We start from the raw sequence: 18,413 nt of genomic DNA on the forward strand, positions 1-18,413 counted from the left end.
CAGCCATGTGAAACCAGCGTGAAGCTTGTTACTGATGCCTTACTGTGTGTCTACGGTTATGTGAACATAGCTCTGTCTGTTACTGGTTCTCCGGGAGAAATCACGCATGCTGTTAAAGAGGCTGGAGTGGGTCGAAGCTTCCCTTTAAAATGCTGGAAATAATACGTTTTAAGACCCCGTGTGGAGTATTTTCTTTCATTTAACCCAAACCAAGCTGAGGGCTTTTCCACCCACCCGTAGTTTTAACTGTCAGCGTGTTCAAGACATTATGAACGAGGCAAAAAAAATGCGTTAATCACCTCTAAAGGCTACTTTTGACTAAAGCCTGTGGTTTAAAGAAGGGGTGTGTGTGCCTATGCTACTGTGGGTCTGGTTGGCTATCCATCAGTCTGTGACCATCATGTAACTAGAGCAAATGAATACATGACTGTAACAATACCAATATAAATAAAATAAATGCACAAGACGCTGATTCCTGTATTAATTTAGCTGAGTTTTGGGTGTTTCGGGGTCAGCTTATTTCAAAACTTACTTGGGCTTCTCATGATTTTGGTTGGCTTTCATTTTGACGGCTGACATATTTTGTGTTTGTGCATTAACTGTGGAGCAGAGTCCGCAGGTGATTAGCTTAGCTTAGCATAGAAGCTAAGCAGGAATAAACAGCTGGCCTGACGCATACCTCTGCTAGCACCTCTAATGATGCAGCAAAGAAAAAAACCTCCATTATTCTGACTTGGTTACCTCCATTATAGCTGTGAAGTCACAATTTGCATCTTAGCTAGCTGTTCCGCTCTAATTCCAGTGTTTTTGATAAGCCAAGCTAATCGCCTGCTGGCTTTAGCTTCACAATTAGACATGAAAGTGTGCCAATCATGAACTGTACGTTACACATTTTACATTTCAGTCTATGTTGCAGGTGCAGAATGACTTTTCAACATTAAGTTATTCTGCAAGATACGCAGAATAAACGTTTTCAATTACGTGCCAATGCTTTTTGATGCTCACCTGATGTGCACTTTACCCTCCCGCGGCTGCCTTTGCTCTGTGTGCGTTTGACTCTGCTCCAAAGGTGTTTCCAAAGCAGCTCAATCGCTCTTATGGCGCGCGCACGTCACGCTAATCCACTGCCTGTTACCTGTCAGCGTGTGTCTGTGAGCGCTGAGCCACAGAGGAACAGAGGGATTGAGGCTGACTTACATCACGCAGGACAGATACAGCTGAGCCCTTACGTCCACGAAACTGTTGCAGGACACGGGGTGAAAATGTCAGTGATGCATTACGCCAGTATCAATTTGAGGCTTTTACGTAATTCAGGTTTCAAAATAAAGTGTATTCGAGTTATAAAGGAAAACAAAAGTATCAGGAGAAGTTCTGTCATCAATTTCATATGTGAAACAATATTTATTTTGTAACAGTATTGTTTCTAATAATAGTACATGGTATAGGTCTGCATCCTCCAGGGTTATAACACGGTTTTAAAGGGGCCATATGCAAGATTTTTTTAGTTTTAAAAATTTATTTCGTCCCATTATTAGCAGAATGTGGTGAGATAACAGTTTAATAACATTATGTGAAAGGTGTATGTAGTGTTTTGCAGAGAGATAAACTGAGGCTAGCATGCTAACCAGCTACTTGTCCCTGTAATACCACTTGTTACCTCAAGAGGCGATGTTGAGTCGCTGTAGCTTCATCTGACATTAAAACTTACATTAAAACTGTTCTGCAGAGAGGAGGGAGGGGACTAATCCAAGACAAGAATGTCTTTTAGGGACTCAGCCTGATGATGGCAGCAGCTATGACAACCACGCCTCCACAGCCTCCCTGACGATTGGCTGCCGCCCCAAATGAGACTCCGCCGTCATAAGAGAGCAACCAGTCAGCAAACAGAGCAAAGCTAGAGTATTGGATAACTCTGAGGGTGTGTGACACTATGGTGCTGGGGACTCTTTACCCGTGAGCAGATTCCGGTCAGAGAATAAGGACACCGATGATGGTTTCAATTCTTTATATAAAACTTTTTGCAGCCAGGTAAGTACACACATTGTATGCTAGCAATACTGACTCGACAAGGACCCCCTCCAAACGTAAACATAGCTGCCCTCCTAAACGCCTGACCCAATATAGAACGGGCTAACTGAAGATGCCTGATTAAAATGTTCAGGTACATAACTTAAACTATATTTAACAAATTAACATCATTAATGTTGCATTTGCATACTCTCAAAGGGAATTTATAACAGCCGCCCCCGAAATAGCATGGCTATTTCGAAACAAACATAAATTCCCACAACAAGAGTCCTTTAACTAGGATCGTCTTCTGGAAGAGCCGACAGCTGGACCAGCCGAGCCACCGGTCTCAAGTAAGTCTTCGTGCCAACTCTGACCACAGCTGTTCTGATGCATCCATCATCACTTGCATTCAGCTTGACCACCTTCCCAATTGGCCAATGAGCACGTGGAAGCTGAGGATCAACAATCATCACGATTGTGTCCAGGGGGAGATGATCTGTGTGCTGACGCCACCTCTGGCGGGTTTGAAGAGTGGGTAGGTAGCTCCTGATGAATTGTCTCCAGAAGTGGTCCGCCATCATCTGGCAATGACGCCACCGCTTCCTGGTGAGGGTGTCAGGAGCATAGGTGACTTGCGGGAGAGAGGCATCCTGCCGCCCCATCAACAACATGCTGGGCGTCACCGGGTCTGGATCGGCCACATCAGAAGATACATATCCCAAAGGCTTGGCATTGAGAATGCCTTCCACTTCGATGAGGAGTGTGAGCAAGACCTCTTCTTGGAGCACTTGTGCACCTACAACCACTTGCAGGGATTTCTTGACTGATTGAATTTCACGCTCCCACACGCCACCAAAGTGGGGAGATGCTGGTGGGTTAAAACAGAACTTAATCTGTTTTTCTGCAAGCCTGTCCTGCAGCTGTGACTCCATCGCTGCAAAGGCCTCCTTCAGCTCCTTATCCGCCCCTCTGAAGTTAGTCCCCTGGTCAGAGAGGACTTCAAACGGGGTGCCTCTCCTTGCGATGAACCGTCTCAATGCTAGGAGGAAAGCATCTGCGTCGAGGCTGGTGAGCAGATCCAGATGGATACACCGCGTTGTGAGACATTTAAAAATAATCCCCCAGCGTTTTTCACTTCGCCTCCCAGCCTTGACCATGTACGGCCCGAAGCAGTCCACACCTGTCGAGAAGAATGGAGGCTTAAGCAACCGCAGACGGGCCGAGGGCAGATCTGCCATCCTTGGCACCACTGGCTTCCCTCTCCACTTCATACAACCAGCACAAGCTCTCTGATACTTCTTAATAGCCTGCCTTCCCCGCAGGACCCAGTACTGACGCCTCATCTCCGCAAACACCCTGTCAGGCCCGGGGTGGTGTAGTTGGGCATCTGTGTCTTTAATGAGGAGTTTGGTAACTGCATGGTGTGGATCCAACAGTATTGGGTGAACGTCAGTGGGCCGAGAGCTGTCAATGCGGCGCAGGCGTCCCCCAACCCGTATTAGGCCCATTGCAGGGTCTAATTCCGGAGCGAGGGTACTCAGCTTACTGCTAGGGGGCACCGGCTTGCCGGCTCTGAGGCATCTGATTTCCTCAGAGAAGCAGTCTGCTTGGCTGGTCTTCAGCAGGTGGACTTCTGCATCTCGAAGGTCACACAGAGGCAAAGCAGGGTCGGCCGCCGCCCCATGAAGAGACTGCTGAGTGGTCTTGACCAGCTCTCTCCAGCTGCTGAACTGGGCGATATCTGGTATCTTGAGTGGTGAGCTTGTCTGTGTGAAAGCACAGAAAACGGTCTGTTTTAACTCACTACTGTCCTCTGGCTCCGTGGTGCTAGGACATGATGGCCATTCATCCGGTGGACGTCGGATGAATGCTGGTCCTCGGATCCAACGACTTGGTGCAGTTAACTCAGCCAAGGTCTTGCCACGTGTGAGATCGTCGGCTGGATTATTAGCTGTATCCACATACCTCCAGGTGTGTGAGGCAGTCAATTCCTGGATCTCAGAAACCCGGGTTCCCACGAAGACCTTGAACCTACACGATTGGGATGTCAGCCAGGTAAGAACTGTTGTGGAATCAGTCCACAAGAAAGTCTGGGTAATACACAAGGTGAGCTCTTTGTGAATGAGGGAGGACAACTGGGCTCCTGTCAGCGCTGCACAGAGCTCTAACCGTGGCATTGACTGCTGGCGTTTCGGGGCCACCCTAGACCGAGCCATGACGAATGAGACATGGACCGAGTCATCACTCGTTGTGGTGAGGTACGCCACTGAACCATATGCTTGCTCAGAGGAGTCACAGAAGACATGGAGAGTGTACTCTGTGGTATCAGTTGCGAGCTCCAATGGTGCATAGGTTCGAGGGATGGAGATGTTGGCCAGCTCGGGGAGTTCTCTCTCCCAGCTGGACCAGGCCTGGAGAATGTCAGGAGGGAGGTTCGAGTCATCCCAGCTCCTCTTCTTTGCCCACAGTCTCTGGACAAGGATCTTGGCCCGCGTGGTGTACGGGATAATGATTCCAAGTGGATCATACTGGCGGGCGAGCACCTTATAAATATATCTCATAGTAGGGGTCTCAGTCTCTGGAGGCTTCGGCTTGTAACCGAGCTGATCAGTTGGACAATGCCATCGCAGGCCGAGAGCTGGCTCCTGGGTATCGTTGTTCCTCTCAGCTAGCCACAGCTCCGTGCTTTCAGATCTGGCACTGGAAGGCAGATGAGAGACAACAGATGAGAAGTTACTTGCCCACTGTCGAATCTCAAATCCTCCTGAGGCCAGACACTGTCGCATCTTGTTCACGAGAAGCTTGGCCGACTCGGCCGTTGACAGGCTCTGAAGACAATTGTCCACATAGAAAGACTGTTCGATGGACTGCAGGACATCTTCATTCCCTGGAACACTTTCTTTGACATGTTTTTGCAGTGCAAATGTTGCACAACATGGGCTGCTTGTGGTACCAAATGGCAAGACTTGCCACTGGTAGACATCAGGCTGTTTCTCTCTTTGCAGGTTTCTCCAAACAAACCTCAGCAGCGGTCGGTCCTCGGGTAGAAGCCGAACCTGGTGGAACATGGCTCGGATGTCTCCACTGATGGCGACAGCGTACTGGCGGAACCGCAGGAGGACCCCAATGAGAGATGGTCCGAGGGTTGGACCTGGGAGCAGCTGCTCGTTGAGAGAGAGACCACCATGATTGAAAGAGCAGTCGAAAACCAGGCGATGTTTCCCATTATGATGGACGAGGTGATGAGGTATGAACCATGACTCGCTGGAGCTCTTTACCTCTTCCTTCTGGAGCTTGGTTACGCACCCACCATCAATGAGCTTCTGGATCTCTGCTTCATATACTTTAGCTTTGACGGGGTCTTTCAGTAGCCGTCTCTCTGTGCTGCGTAGCTTTGGCATAACTGCTTCGACATCTGCTTTTAGCGGTGGCGCAGCCTTCACCCGGAGCAGAGGTGTGGCATAGCGAAGGGTGTCACCGACCTTCACTCTCTTGGCGCGTGCTTCCAAGACGTCCACCGCCTCCTGGTCCAGGCGGGACCGCACTGCTAGCCGCTCACTACGGAATGGAAGCACATCAAGCTGCCAGAGGCGTTCGACATGTTGGTAGATGTCATCTGGTGTTGGCTTGAAGGCGATGTGGTAGCATGAGGCAGCATGGGGTTGTGAACCATCTGGTCCCTGGAGTGTCCAGCCAAGTGCTGTATGGATGGCTACTGGTCCTCCCTTTGGACCAAACCTGACAGGTTCTGTGGCAGTGATCAGGTGAGTATAATCTGCACCAATAAGCAGCAGTGGTTGCACCTTACTGAAGCTCTGCAGTTGTAACCCTCTCAGGTGGCGGTATCGTCTCTGGAGCGCTGCTATTGGGTAGGATTGCTCTGTCAGGGTAAGTCGACCCGCTGTGTAGGCCCTCTCAACCAAATGCCGTTCTGACGGTGTTGCTGGAGAGGCTACATGAAAGTTGACTGAAGCTCCAGCGAGGTGAACAACATCCTGACGAACAGTCCGGAGGGTGAGAGACTCTGCTCTGCCTCTGAGCCCCAGATCTCGAGCTGCAGCTGGCAGTATTATGGTGCGTTCAGCCCCATCATCGAGGATTGCATATGTCTGTAGTGATTTGGTCCCATGACTGATGATGATTGGCACCACCTTGAGATATACTTTCCCTCCTTGGATAGAGTTAGCAGCTGAGGTGCAGTCTTTGGGTGTGATGAGGTAGACACGAGGGCCTGGTCTGGCGACGTCATGCAGAACTCTTAGGTGAACCTCTTGACATTCACTGCATGGTTTCTTTAAGGTGCAGTTCTCTTGGTCGTGGTTAGTGCGTCCGCAGTTGCGACAGCGCTTGCCATCTACTATCCACTTCTCCATTTCCTGTGTTGAGCATTTAATAATGTCTGGACACTGTGACAAATAGTGCTCTGTACTCTTACAGAAGAGACACATCCTTTTAAACCTTTGCTGCTTGGCTGCTGGTCGAGGAATCTCTGGTGATCTGGGCTGATCAGCGCCATGGTACACAGAGACAGGTTGAGTCCGAGGTCGGGAAGTAGGGACGGGTCTGTCTCTCTTGGCAAGCTGTGCTCCTTCAGCTCGATGGCGCTGTGCCATTTTTGCGGACAGTCTCTGAGCCTCTGCCTTCACCTTGAGCCAATCCGCGAAGTCTTTAAGGTTATATGGGTTTAAGCTGCTGGTGTTGAGGCGCCCTTGAACCTGCAGACGCTCCACAAAGTTGTCCCTCATGTGCCTAGGGAGTTTGCTAAGTAGCCGATCAACATGGCCAGTAGACATCACTTCCATCCCATTTGGCCCTTCCAATGAAGTTAGCATTCCCACTAGCAGATCAACGTTGAGGGCAAAGCTCTGGAAGGCTTTGGGGTCTCCTGGTTTGAGGTCAGGAGAGTTCAGGATGGCTGCAATCTCACTTTGTGCCAACTGATGCGGCTGCCCGTACTGTCTCTGCAAAGCTTGCATGGCAGCGGTGTAGGGTTGTTCATAATGTCTGCATGACTGAGCTATTAGCTTGGCTTCGTCCAGGACCAAATGTTCTATGAGCACACGGTATTTGTAATGTTCAGAGAGTTCAGTGTGTGGATTGAGCAGGTGGTCCAGGGCCATTTTTAGGTCAGCGAACTCCCTCTCACTGTCATGTACCAACTTAGGCAGTTCAGGTACTGGAACTGGCTGTCTGGGGGACTGGACGGAGTATGGTACCTGCAGTGGTGTATACTGGGACTGGGGGCTGCACTGAACCTGTAGAGCTCGTGCGGGCTGTTGCAGGGTGAAACCGGGTGGAGCAGGCACCAGTTGATAAGGTGGCCGAGTTAAGGGGGCAGACGGAGGCTGATACAGCTGCAGATGTTGGTTCGGCTGCGGTGATGGTGACTGGTATATTGGCTGGGTAGAGATAGTCGATGGAGGCTGATAGACTGTCCCCAGGGGAATAGCAGGGCTGTATGGTGGTGGATTGATAACTGGCTGAGTGGCAGCTGTAACAGGTAACTGCGGTGCAAGATATGGAGCTGTTGCTATCTGGGGTGGTTGATATACTGGTTGTGCAGACATGAGGGGAATGTGTTGATGCACTGGTACTGGATTTACTGGTGTTTTCTGCATTGGCAGGTATTGATGCTGTGCAGCTGGTGGCATTCTGCCATGTACATTGTTAACCATCAGCGTAGAGGGCTGGTTAGACTGGTAGCCACATGTAGCTGGTATCTGTGGGCCTGCATAACTCACTGCTTGTGATGCTGGAAGAGTACGCTGCAGCATGGCCATATCCAGCGTAGTAGGGGAAGGAGGTGCCCATGCAGATGTCACAGTTGATGGCAGAGACTGAGTCAGTGTGTAATTCTCCGGTCTACCACCTGGTGTAGGAGTCCTTGCTGCTTGAAGTTTCAATACTGCAGAGGTGGTATATGGCAGCATAGACAGCTGTGGCTCATGTTGAAGCAGTCTGGCTGATTCAAGCTGAAGGTTGGATGGCTGTAGCAGAGGAGTGCTGTTCACTACTTGAGAGCCTGACCAGGGCGGTTGATATAGTGATATATTGCCCAGATTGAAGTTTGCTGATGACTGTAGAACAGGAGAACCCTGGCTGCTTAGATAGCTGTGGTCTGAGGGAGCCACTGATGGTGGGCTCATATGGCCTGTTAGCTGGCTGGATAAGTCTCTACCGTGCATCGCCATGTTCCACTCGCTCACCTTTTCGGCCGCTCCCGGCGATGAGGGACGATCGGCGATAGCGTGCGCTCCGTGCGGCTGGTCCGCTATACGAACAGACTCAGTCTGTAAGCTGAGTGACTGCAGCTGCTGTGCGCCGACGCTTTCACTTCGGTCTCTGGCGCAGGCACCGTGAGGAATGAGGGAGCGTGGCAGGCTAACCTGGTAGCTTTGTAGGTGAGCTGGAAGCTGTCGCTGTCTCGCTCCGAGTGCGCCGTCTACGGCCATTGTTATTAGCGTGTCCATTTCGCCGTCACGAGTGAAGAAATCCGGCTCGAAGGACCAATATTGGATAACTCTGAGGGTGTGTGACACTATGGTGCTGGGGACTCTTTACCCGTGAGCAGATTCCGGTCAGAGAATAAGGACACCGATGATGGTTTCAATTCTTTATATAAAACTTTTTGCAGCCAGGTAAGTACACACATTGTATGCTAGCAATACTGACTCGACAAGGACCCCCTCCAAACGTAAACATAGCTGCCCTCCTAAACGCCTGACCCAATATAGAACGGGCTAACTGAAGATGCCTGATTAAAATGTTCAGGTACATAACTTAAACTATATTTAACAAATTAACATCATTAATGTTGCATTTGCATACTCTCAAAGGGAATTTATAACACTAGAGGGACCACCTACAAGATGAAAGACAATATGATATGATATGATACAGTCAGCCTCCATCTTTCTTTTACTCATTCATTCTTTGTGCACCTTTCTGCTTCCTTACCTTGGTCCTGCCTCTGGCAACTTGTGTGTGTCTGGTAATGTCACACGATGTAACGTCCGTTGACAGATCGTCTACTCGGTAGATAGACTTCAGAAGAGCTTCCTCACACTGGGACTCCGGACGACCAGACAACCTCTGGAAAAAAGAAAGAGTGCTTATGAATTATCGTGTTTTTGTTACGACGAAAGGGAGCAGGTGCTTTTTGGATCCCACCATGTCACGCTGCCATGTTTGTACATTAGCTTCCTGTAGGGAGAGCTTTTCACATTTTTTTGTGATCTCATGGCTGCCATATGTTCCCCCTATATGCATGGAAAGCCGGTCCTTTAAACTGCAAACCAACACGCTTAAATAAAATCTTGAAAATGAGAAAGAAGTGAGGTTAGCCCTACAGCCCTCCTCTCATCTCTGCTTGAACCTAAGGGTCTAGGTTAGCGGCTACTAGCATATCACACCCGCAACATCTCAAACTGAACAATTCCTGATTGAGCAGAGGTGCATTATGGGTAATGTAGGCGATTTTAACAAGGAGGAGGAAAGAAACCGCAGGCACCACCAAATTGGAGGTTGAAACAATTCAACCAGGAGGAGAAAACTCAAACATACGGGTGTTGTGTTGTGTTGTGGAGTAATTTTATATACCTGGAGTAAACGTGTGGCCCTGCGGTAGAGCTTGCTGTTGGTGACCTGCACGTCGATCATGTAGTTCTGGTATATCTTCCCCTTTAAGACGTGAGCTCCGGTGCTCACAGCGTTCAGCACCAGCTTAGTGGACAGCTCCCACTGCTGAGAGAGAGGAGCAATAAGATTTTGATTCCCCTCGCATTTGTGTTAAACTAAAATATCGACAAAGACGGAATTACTCTTTTAGCATTTAACCGGATATAATTAATTTCTGTATACGTCTGCAAAAGGCTCAGTGTAAAGAGGGTAGACCGAGCAAAAGACCGTACCATTTGTAGCAAGCTCTCTGAAGCAGGCCGTCCTTGAAGCCAAGCAATCTTCAGTGTGGACAGACACAGCTTATTGATGTCTTCCTGCAAAGGAGGACACATTCTAAGATGGATAGATAGACAAATAGATAGACAGATCGACAGGTAGACAGATAGACAGATAGATAGATAGATGATAGATGGATAGATGGATAGAGAGATACTTGTTGCGTAGCGGGTGGAGTGTCTCCATCAGACTGATGATAAACAGCATGGAGGTTAGGTGTCTTTTCTCTCACTCTGCGTGCCAGCGTTGCCACTTCACTGACATTGTCTGCGGAGAGAAGCAGTCAAAAACACACGCCGATTCGATTCTGGACGGGTTCCAGACGCGGGGACGAAATGCTGTCTCACCACGGTGCGCGTAGACGAGTAGAACGGTGTCCTTGTCGGTGAGACAGGGTAGGACCAGATGTAGAAAGTCCTCATGTGATATGCAGAACTGAGGACCCTAGAGGAGAGATGTGAAAGTAGTTTATTTCTTTTCAGAGTAGTGTTGTTGCCTGGTGTTATAGGGAAGACCCCATTTGAGCTGGGACACCAAGAAGCGATTGTCAATTTCTTGCTTCTAGCCATAAAAGCATAAAGCAATACGTTGACTAGCTTGCTAGCATGCGGCTGCGAGCTAATGCTATTGGTTTCAGTGCTAACAAACGTGTTACAGTCTGCAAAGCATCAATGCTACTCCCCTGTCAATTTAAAGGACACTGATGCACGTGGAACTTAATCTTTTGGGTGGATGCTAAGCTAACAATATCGCAATTAAGTGTTTTTTATCGTGATTTTACAAGATGTCTGATATTCCCAGAGCCTCATCCCTTCATCATGGCTTTGCGTTTCCTACATTATGTCACCTATAAGACACAGACAGTTGCCTAGCAGCGGCGGTCTCACCACTTAAGGGCCGACATTACCACTTGAATGCCAAACATTTCATTTTCCCCCGATTTCCCACAAGCTCAGAAGTCCCATTTGAAGGCAGTAGTATTTCAGTCACCCTACCAGAGTGAAACGGATTAGCATGGAAATGTAGAATTCATTCATAATAAATAGAAATATTCACCATACAGGCTCTGACCTTGTAATTCTGACCTTGTAATTCCCCTAAATCAGCACCAACCAGTGAATGGGAAGCCGACAGGTGGATGCTGGAGTGAATCATTTCTTCATTTGCTTCAAATCTGGCATAGAGTGCCTTGTAAGTATGATTCAGTTTAACTAATTAAAGCCAACAAGAAGAGGTATCATAAAAAGATTACCGCAGATTAATTGAAAACACACATCAAATCCAGAAGTGTCTCAAAAAGCGGGAACAGCCGGATGTATTTCATTCTAATCCTATTCTGGGTTAATCTACCACAGTGACACGAGGCAGACACAGATCTGTCATTATGAGGTGCAAACCCAGACCTGGATGTCATTATAATTGGATTTCAGTGGATTTCAGACATTTTAATACTTTTGCATGGCCTTGCTTAAAAAACCCACAGACGAACGCAGAGCAGTAAGCGCTTTGCAGTCTGCTACGCCTGTCGGTATGGCTACAGTTCAGAGAAATGTTAAACCGCTTCTTTTTATTTAAACAGATGTAACCTCACTGTTTCCCTTTGCATACCAGAGAAGTCAAGGGACCCTCACTGTTGTTCAGCTCTCTGTATCCTCCGCTGATGAAGCCTTGAACATCTTCGTAGTCTGAAAGACACACACACGTTCATTAGCTACTGTATTAGAGTTACTACTTGAGAGGTCCACAGAGTAGCTACTAGGGGTTGTACCGACTAGTCGACTTCGCTTTAAGCAGCAAGTCGACTAGGACACAACATGGACGCCTCTGAGAAGACAGGTGAGGAGGCCAGAGGAGCCCAAATACTTCACGAAAGATGAAGCCCACGAACCGTGACATGCATCGGACTATTAGCTGCTATAGCTGCGAAAAAGTCTTTGGATATATAACGCTATAATGTTTTTATCCCGGCCAGTCCATCACACTCCGCTCACCTGCCCCAAACGTCGGGTTACACTCGCTGGCGTCGACGAGGCCCAACACAGCTAAGGAGCCCCAGCCGAGATAACACACGCGGCCTCCACACCGCAGACTGAAAGGCAAAGCACTCTGAGTCAGTTTCCCGGTATTAAATAAATTACAAGGTACATTTGTGAAACGGGATGTTCTACCTCTGTCCCGCTGCCTCCACCAGAGCAGTTATCCCTTCACTCTGAGAGTACGTGACATCCACAGTCCTTTCATATGATCTCATGTGCTGCAGAATACCACTGTTGCGCACGGACAAACAAAAAGAAAGACTGTGACAAATTTAAATGTATTCAAATATATATGTTATGTGTTATGTTAATAAGAACAATTGGCCTTCGACCCGATCAGTGGCTTCCAAGCTTGTACATCAGAGTCCCTACTCTGCAATGACCTCTAGAGGTCAGCAACGCACAATGGAAACACAATGAAAAGGTGCCTCTGTGGAAACTTTTGTGGCTCTTTTGTAAACCCAAGAAAGAGATTAGAAAGCAGTGAGGCGGCAGAGTGAGAGATATAAACGTATATAAGTAGCAGCTGGGGGAAATAGATCACACACCTCTAAGCTTCTGTATATCCAAGATGTATTGTCTAACTTTGGAGGGGGGCAGCAGTTCCCACTTCCCACTGAACTAATATAATCTGCTTGCTTCTCACCTAACCGAACTCTTCATCTTCTATTTTTTCAAACATAGAGTGAATATTTCCTGCCACTAGAGGTCTCTCAATCAAAACAATAAAAAGAAGATGTAGCACGACAGCCAATGAAGTAGTGTGGGGTTTGTCCACTGCTTACTTACTTGCATGTGATTGGCGTGTGAGAGAAGGTGGCGGCGTGAGCAGCAGACAGGACGACCTCCAGGAGAATCTTTGTGGCGCTGCCTCCCTTCATCCTGGAGGAGCCGCTGATGGCTTCTGGCTGATCTCACACACACACACACGTATATATATAGACTTGACACAAATGCAACCTGAACAGCTAGAGGGAATAATGAGTTCAAGTACCCCAACTGCTGGGTTGATGAGGAAGGCCTTTTGGCTTTTGGCAAGCTCTTGCATCCTTTGCACCACGCTGCGAAATGTGAACGTGCAGCCGGGTATCGGCTCATCCCTGCACGAACGACAGTTAAAAAGTACTTCACCACTCTCATACACTCATATTATAGCAATAATGGTGATGTAAATGAATGCACACTCATTCACCTGGCCTGGTGTGCAGGGTTAAAGCCGACCAGTACGGGGGTGTAGACTTCAGGGTGCTGCAAGCAGAAATCCAGCTGACCTGCCACAAATGGAGCCTGCAGGACCAGAAGTCAAACACACGTCAAAGCACCAACAGGGGTAAACTAAACACCAGCTCCCAAAAGTTCAGCTCAAGTATATCCTGAGGTTTACATGTAACGTATGCAGGATTCGGAGTCTGAACTACAAAGGCTAACTCACGGATAAGCCACAGGAAATGCCGAAGAACAAGACTCGCTTCTTTCCCTCACAAACCTGCGGAGAACCACGAACGTAAAGAGGTTAGAAATGCTGGAGCGCCGCTTGCAAACCACCACACGCACGCTGATTTTTAAAGACGTTTTAAACAACCTTCTTCAGGCTGAGCATGCCCAGTTTGGGGTCGTCTTCAGGAGCCTCTTGGGAGGAAAACAGAGCCCTGAGGAAAATAAGCGAGACTTTTAAAGGAAAGAAATAACTTCTTCTTACAAAACAAAAAAAGAAGACAGCAATAAAACATATCTTCGGTGATGTAAGTGACAGGAAACTATGAAAAGCTTGCTAACGTTCGCCATCAGAAGTCATTTCAACACACCTGTCTCCTCCTGCAATAATGTACGAGTAGACTGAGCTCTGGTTCAGTTTCCTCAGAGCTCTGTTGAAGCCAGACTAACAACACACGCATAAAAAAACACACAATACATGAATTAAATTCCATTTTCTCGTATGCGCTCTCCATTATAAACTTTCCAGGAAGTGTCGTGAGGTGGAGAGGGCTAAACCACGTGCTCACTGTGATGAGGAAAGCCAGTCGACCAGAAGTGCCACAGCCGCTCAGTACGACAAGGCTGTCCCGGGGATCCTGTTAAAGAGACAGAAGACACACTTCCAACCTTCGCCTGACTGACCAACAGAAACACAGACACAAAGATCGAGTGAGAGAGAAGATACCTTCAGAAGGAGCTCCACCCTCTTAGAAACCTCCACTAATGTCTCCACCACTCCGCCACTCAAAAGCCTCTAAAATGACACTAAACTTGTAAGGAAATCATTTCAGAATAAATTAGTGTACTCGTTGTTTGGTGAATGCCCGTACCTGGTAGGTTTCTCCTGTCTGCTCTTGAAACATCTGGCTGTCGCAGGCCCGCAACATCTGCACGATGCCGCCGGCTGAAGCTCGGTCGATGTCTTTTGTCGAGGGATTAGACTTTTCAGAAACAGGAAGCGAAGGCTCGTAATCTGGAGACTAGCGTAACATAAAGCACGATTTAGACGATCTTAATTGAACATATTTGCTGAATTCAAACTCAGCTAACTCTAAATGATCTGGCTGTGCTCTTGCTAAACTGCTGCTGCAACATGGCAACAGTTGCCTAGCAGCGGGGAATGTTACAACTTGCTATGCTCATAACCACAGACTTCAATTTAAAGGCTGCATTACATGAGGACATTAAAGGGGAATTACCGTTTTCTCACAACCTGGACCTTATTTCTGTCATAAAAAATTATCGTTTACTCAAATATAACTTTGTTATTTGGAGTCATTTGTCAGATATTTAGATCCGCGTATATCCATATAGTGGGAGTGACTGGGGCACCGGAACACAGCCTCTAAATAACGCATTATCTTCCGCGGCACTCGTTCATTTCACCAATATTTTGTTATGATACGCTCGTGCTATTCCCCGTTGAGTCCAGAGTTACCTGTTATCTGTTCGCGGATGTGCAGCGGTTTGTTATTCTTTGGCCAGCTGTTCCTCTCTCTACCTCCGCATCATCCTTTCAACGAGCTCCTCACCCGTATACTCTGATGACATCATCCAGGTCAGAGGTTAGTAGGTCAATCTACAGACCCCGGATGATGATAACAGGTAACTCCGGACTCAACGGGGAATAGCACCAGCTTATCATAACAAAATATTGGTGAAATAAATGAGTTTCGCGGCACATAATGTATTATTTAGAGGCTGCGTTTCGGTGCCCCATTCACTCCCACTATATGGATATACATGGATCTAAATATCTTCCGAACGACTCCAAATGACGCCAAAGTTATATGGGTGAGTAAACGATCGTATTTTAGGCCAGAATTAAGGTCCAGGTTGTAAAAAACGGTAATTTTCCTATAATGCCGCCGCCATGCTTCGATGCTAATTTGAAGCTAGCGACAACAGTTGCCTACAACAGCTAACATAAACATTGGAAATGGGATAAACTGGAAAATTCTGGTTCTATTCAGATTATTTTGTTTAATCATTAACGTGTAATTTGGTGTTTTTAGTTTTCACAAGCACTATTTTTTGGTCTTGTGCAGTTGCTTTCAGATTTTATGCTAAGCTAAGCTAACCAACACTTAACTGTAGCTTTACAGTATATTTTCCATAGACTTATGAGACCTTCTAATGTAACTACTAGCAAGAAAAACAAATAGTGTACTTATTTTAGGACAAATACTACGCACATTTTTTTTTTAACTTACCTCCCATTCACGCAGAGTGGAAAGACTACAGTTCCAGTCTGATCCTGCCATTGTATGTGCAGCTTGTTTCTGCTTGTTTAGTTAGAGGTATTTAAAATGAAAGGCCACAAAGCGAAGTGATCTATCTGTAGTAACAAAGTTCGCTTGTGGACCTTTGACACAAAGGAGTGAAAGGGACACACACACACACACACACCAGCACAAACACACACGAAGTACCTGTGGATTAAGGGCAATTCCTAAACCCGTTTTATAGGAAAATAAACTGCCCTCGCTTTAAGGGGTTTAAAGGTGAAACATTTCCTGTCCACGACTGTAAATCACAAACAGCAAAAAAGCAGTCAGCTGAGAGGAAACTGAAGATGAATAAAAAAGCTTTTTGGCTCGACGCAGACACAAACGTCTAACAGCGAAATGTCTTTTCAGCCCCAGAGTGTAGCAAAGACCCAACTGATTCTCAGCAGTGAGAAAATATTTACACCACAGCAGATTGTGGAGTCTAATACATTTCATCACTCCTCCAAACTCCCACCACAGTCTCTCATCACTGCCGGCTAATTGCTGTCAGTGACACTGCGGCGAGGACATTTTTCACATCGTGTTCCACCAACAAAGAAAAGACTAATGTTATTTCTCCTCACACTCGGTAACTCGTGCTGCATCTCTTTTTTTTTTTTTTTTTTACATAAAATTAACATGAATACTCCGTGACTTTCTGTAGTGATGCATTTGCATTACTCATTACCGGCTGATTATTAATAATATCAGACATCTGAAGTGCAGTTTGGTGTTAACCTCTCTGAGTCAAATCAGCACCAGAGCTGTGCGTGGGGCTGTGTGATAAGTCAGGATGTGGCTCCTCCGTAGTGTGTCGGCGGCAACGACGGGTGAAACTCACGTTTTTTTTTTAAAGTTAACTATAAAATAGTTTCAACTCAGAAGTGAGTATGAATGCGGTCACACACTTATTCATGTCGTGATGTAGGAATAGTTGGAAAACTCACATGAACAACAACAAAAAAATTGGTGGACAATTATAGTAGTGCCAAATAGTTGACATTATATATGTACAACCAGAAATTCATGACAACTGTATCTATAAGTCACCAGCTCAAACTGAGTGAAGGCTTTAAGTTAGGCATAATTAAGGGCTGGGTTGCTGGACTGACAGATGACGCGTGGGTGCAAGCTGTCTGCATGTAAAACATTAATTTGTTAATCTATAGTGTCATTTTGTCACTCTACGGTCGTTTAATTTTGTTTGTTGGACAATTTATTTTCATTTTAACTCAAAAAACTTGCCTTTCACTCAATTCTAGCAAGTTCGTCAAAGTGTAAACGGCCTGCCTCTGTTTCTGCGAGGAAGCCCTGCTGCATTTTTTCACAAACCGAACATGTCGTCCCCACTGAATGATGCAGCAGCGGACTTGTCGACCGACCGATAACTGGATTCATACATGGCAAACTTGGAGGAGCTCGAGGAACACGCAGTGCCTCAGATCCAGAGCACAGCTTGTTTTTTTTTTTAAGTCGTTTCATAAATAATAAACTCGTCTTCACCTGCGCTAACCCGTGCCGCAGCGCTGCACTGCACGTTGACCTTGGCAGCAAAACCACGAAAAGCTCCTTCGATTTTGAAGCAGCTGCGGGATGGATCTCCTCCCCGTCCTGACTCTTTCTCGGCGTTGTTCTCACTTCTTGACAAATCACGCCTCCCAAAGGAGCGAGGAAAGCCATCAGTGTTTAAGGGCCGCTTCTCATTATCAGTCATAAACCGTCAGAGCTTAAAGAGGGGAAAAGACTTTGCTTCTGCTGTAATTTTATACAGGAAAATGTCATTAATTCTAATTTAAGCCAGTTTTGTTCATTTAAAATCATAGAAAATCAAACTTCCTCTTTAAGCTGAACAAAACACACAAAGAAGGACACGTTATTTCTATATAATTACTTCTTAATAGCCTCGATGTGTGTGCAATCTTCCCTAACACTCACAAACAACATGTATTCCCCAACTAGCTACGCACATTTGTCAAGGATCTGTCAGGTACCATTTCAGAGGCTGTACATTTTGTACCCTGGAGTCTCCAGCAGTGATATATGTGTACGTTTAATCACCAAACTGATCTATAGCTGAGTTGATGTGGTGCGTTAATAACGCTTGGTTTCATCCTGGTGTCTCCGAGCCACACGCCGAACCCCATGTAGATGAAATAAACAACAATACACGAGTTACTCCGGCTGATTAAACCTCTGCAGGCTGCGCGGCCGTAATGTGAGTTTCACTTGAGGAGGTGGAGACGCAGCTTACAGGATATTAAATGTGATGGTGTGGTTCGAGGCCTTATCGGGGAAGGGAAGATAAGGGAAACATTAAAAGGAAAACACAACAACAACACTACTTTTTACAGTTAATAAAGAACATTTACTTATAAATAAGTCGGTTTAGTGCACATAATGGAAGTACCACTGTCCCTGGACACTATTTTCCACCGCTGTCGAGCTATATTTAGAAATTCTCTGCATCCTCCCCACTGTGCTCACATCATTGTCAACTGTGCAATCCCTCTGTATCGCCACATAACCACCCAGTCCACCATGAATTTTGTCGCACGTTGTGCATCTAACTATGCAACCCTTGCTTCTTCCTAATTAGCCGACTTTGTGCGTCGTCGTTTCAGCTTATTTGAGAACTCCCGAACGCCGAAGTGAATCTTTTTCTAAT

General features: G+C 46.8%; 1 protein-coding gene across 1 annotated transcript; it reads right to left on the minus strand.

Annotated features, from left to right (window-relative positions):
* Positions 1-955: 955 nt before the first annotated feature.
* On the minus strand, positions 956-16,200 carry gckr (glucokinase (hexokinase 4) regulator). The gene is made up of 19 exons (XM_084574122.1): positions 15,692-16,200; positions 14,309-14,458; positions 14,164-14,232; positions 14,006-14,074; positions 13,808-13,881; positions 13,585-13,651; positions 13,435-13,488; positions 13,195-13,289; positions 12,997-13,102; positions 12,792-12,910; positions 12,135-12,233; positions 11,958-12,055; positions 11,575-11,651; positions 10,314-10,410; positions 10,124-10,233; positions 9,921-10,004; positions 9,610-9,753; positions 8,952-9,102; positions 956-1,894 (listed from the first exon to the last, which is right to left on the minus strand). Exons 1-19 carry the CDS (start codon positions 15,740-15,742, stop codon positions 1,794-1,796), a joined length of 1,815 nt encoding a protein of 604 aa, XP_084430248.1. The 5' UTR covers positions 15,743-16,200; the 3' UTR covers positions 956-1,793.
* Positions 16,201-18,413: the final 2,213 nt, after the last annotated feature.

This window comes from Chelon labrosus (assembly GCF_963514085.1).
Source record: "Chelon labrosus genome assembly, chromosome: 24".
Lineage (NCBI taxonomy): Eukaryota > Metazoa > Chordata > Actinopteri > Mugiliformes > Mugilidae > Chelon > Chelon labrosus.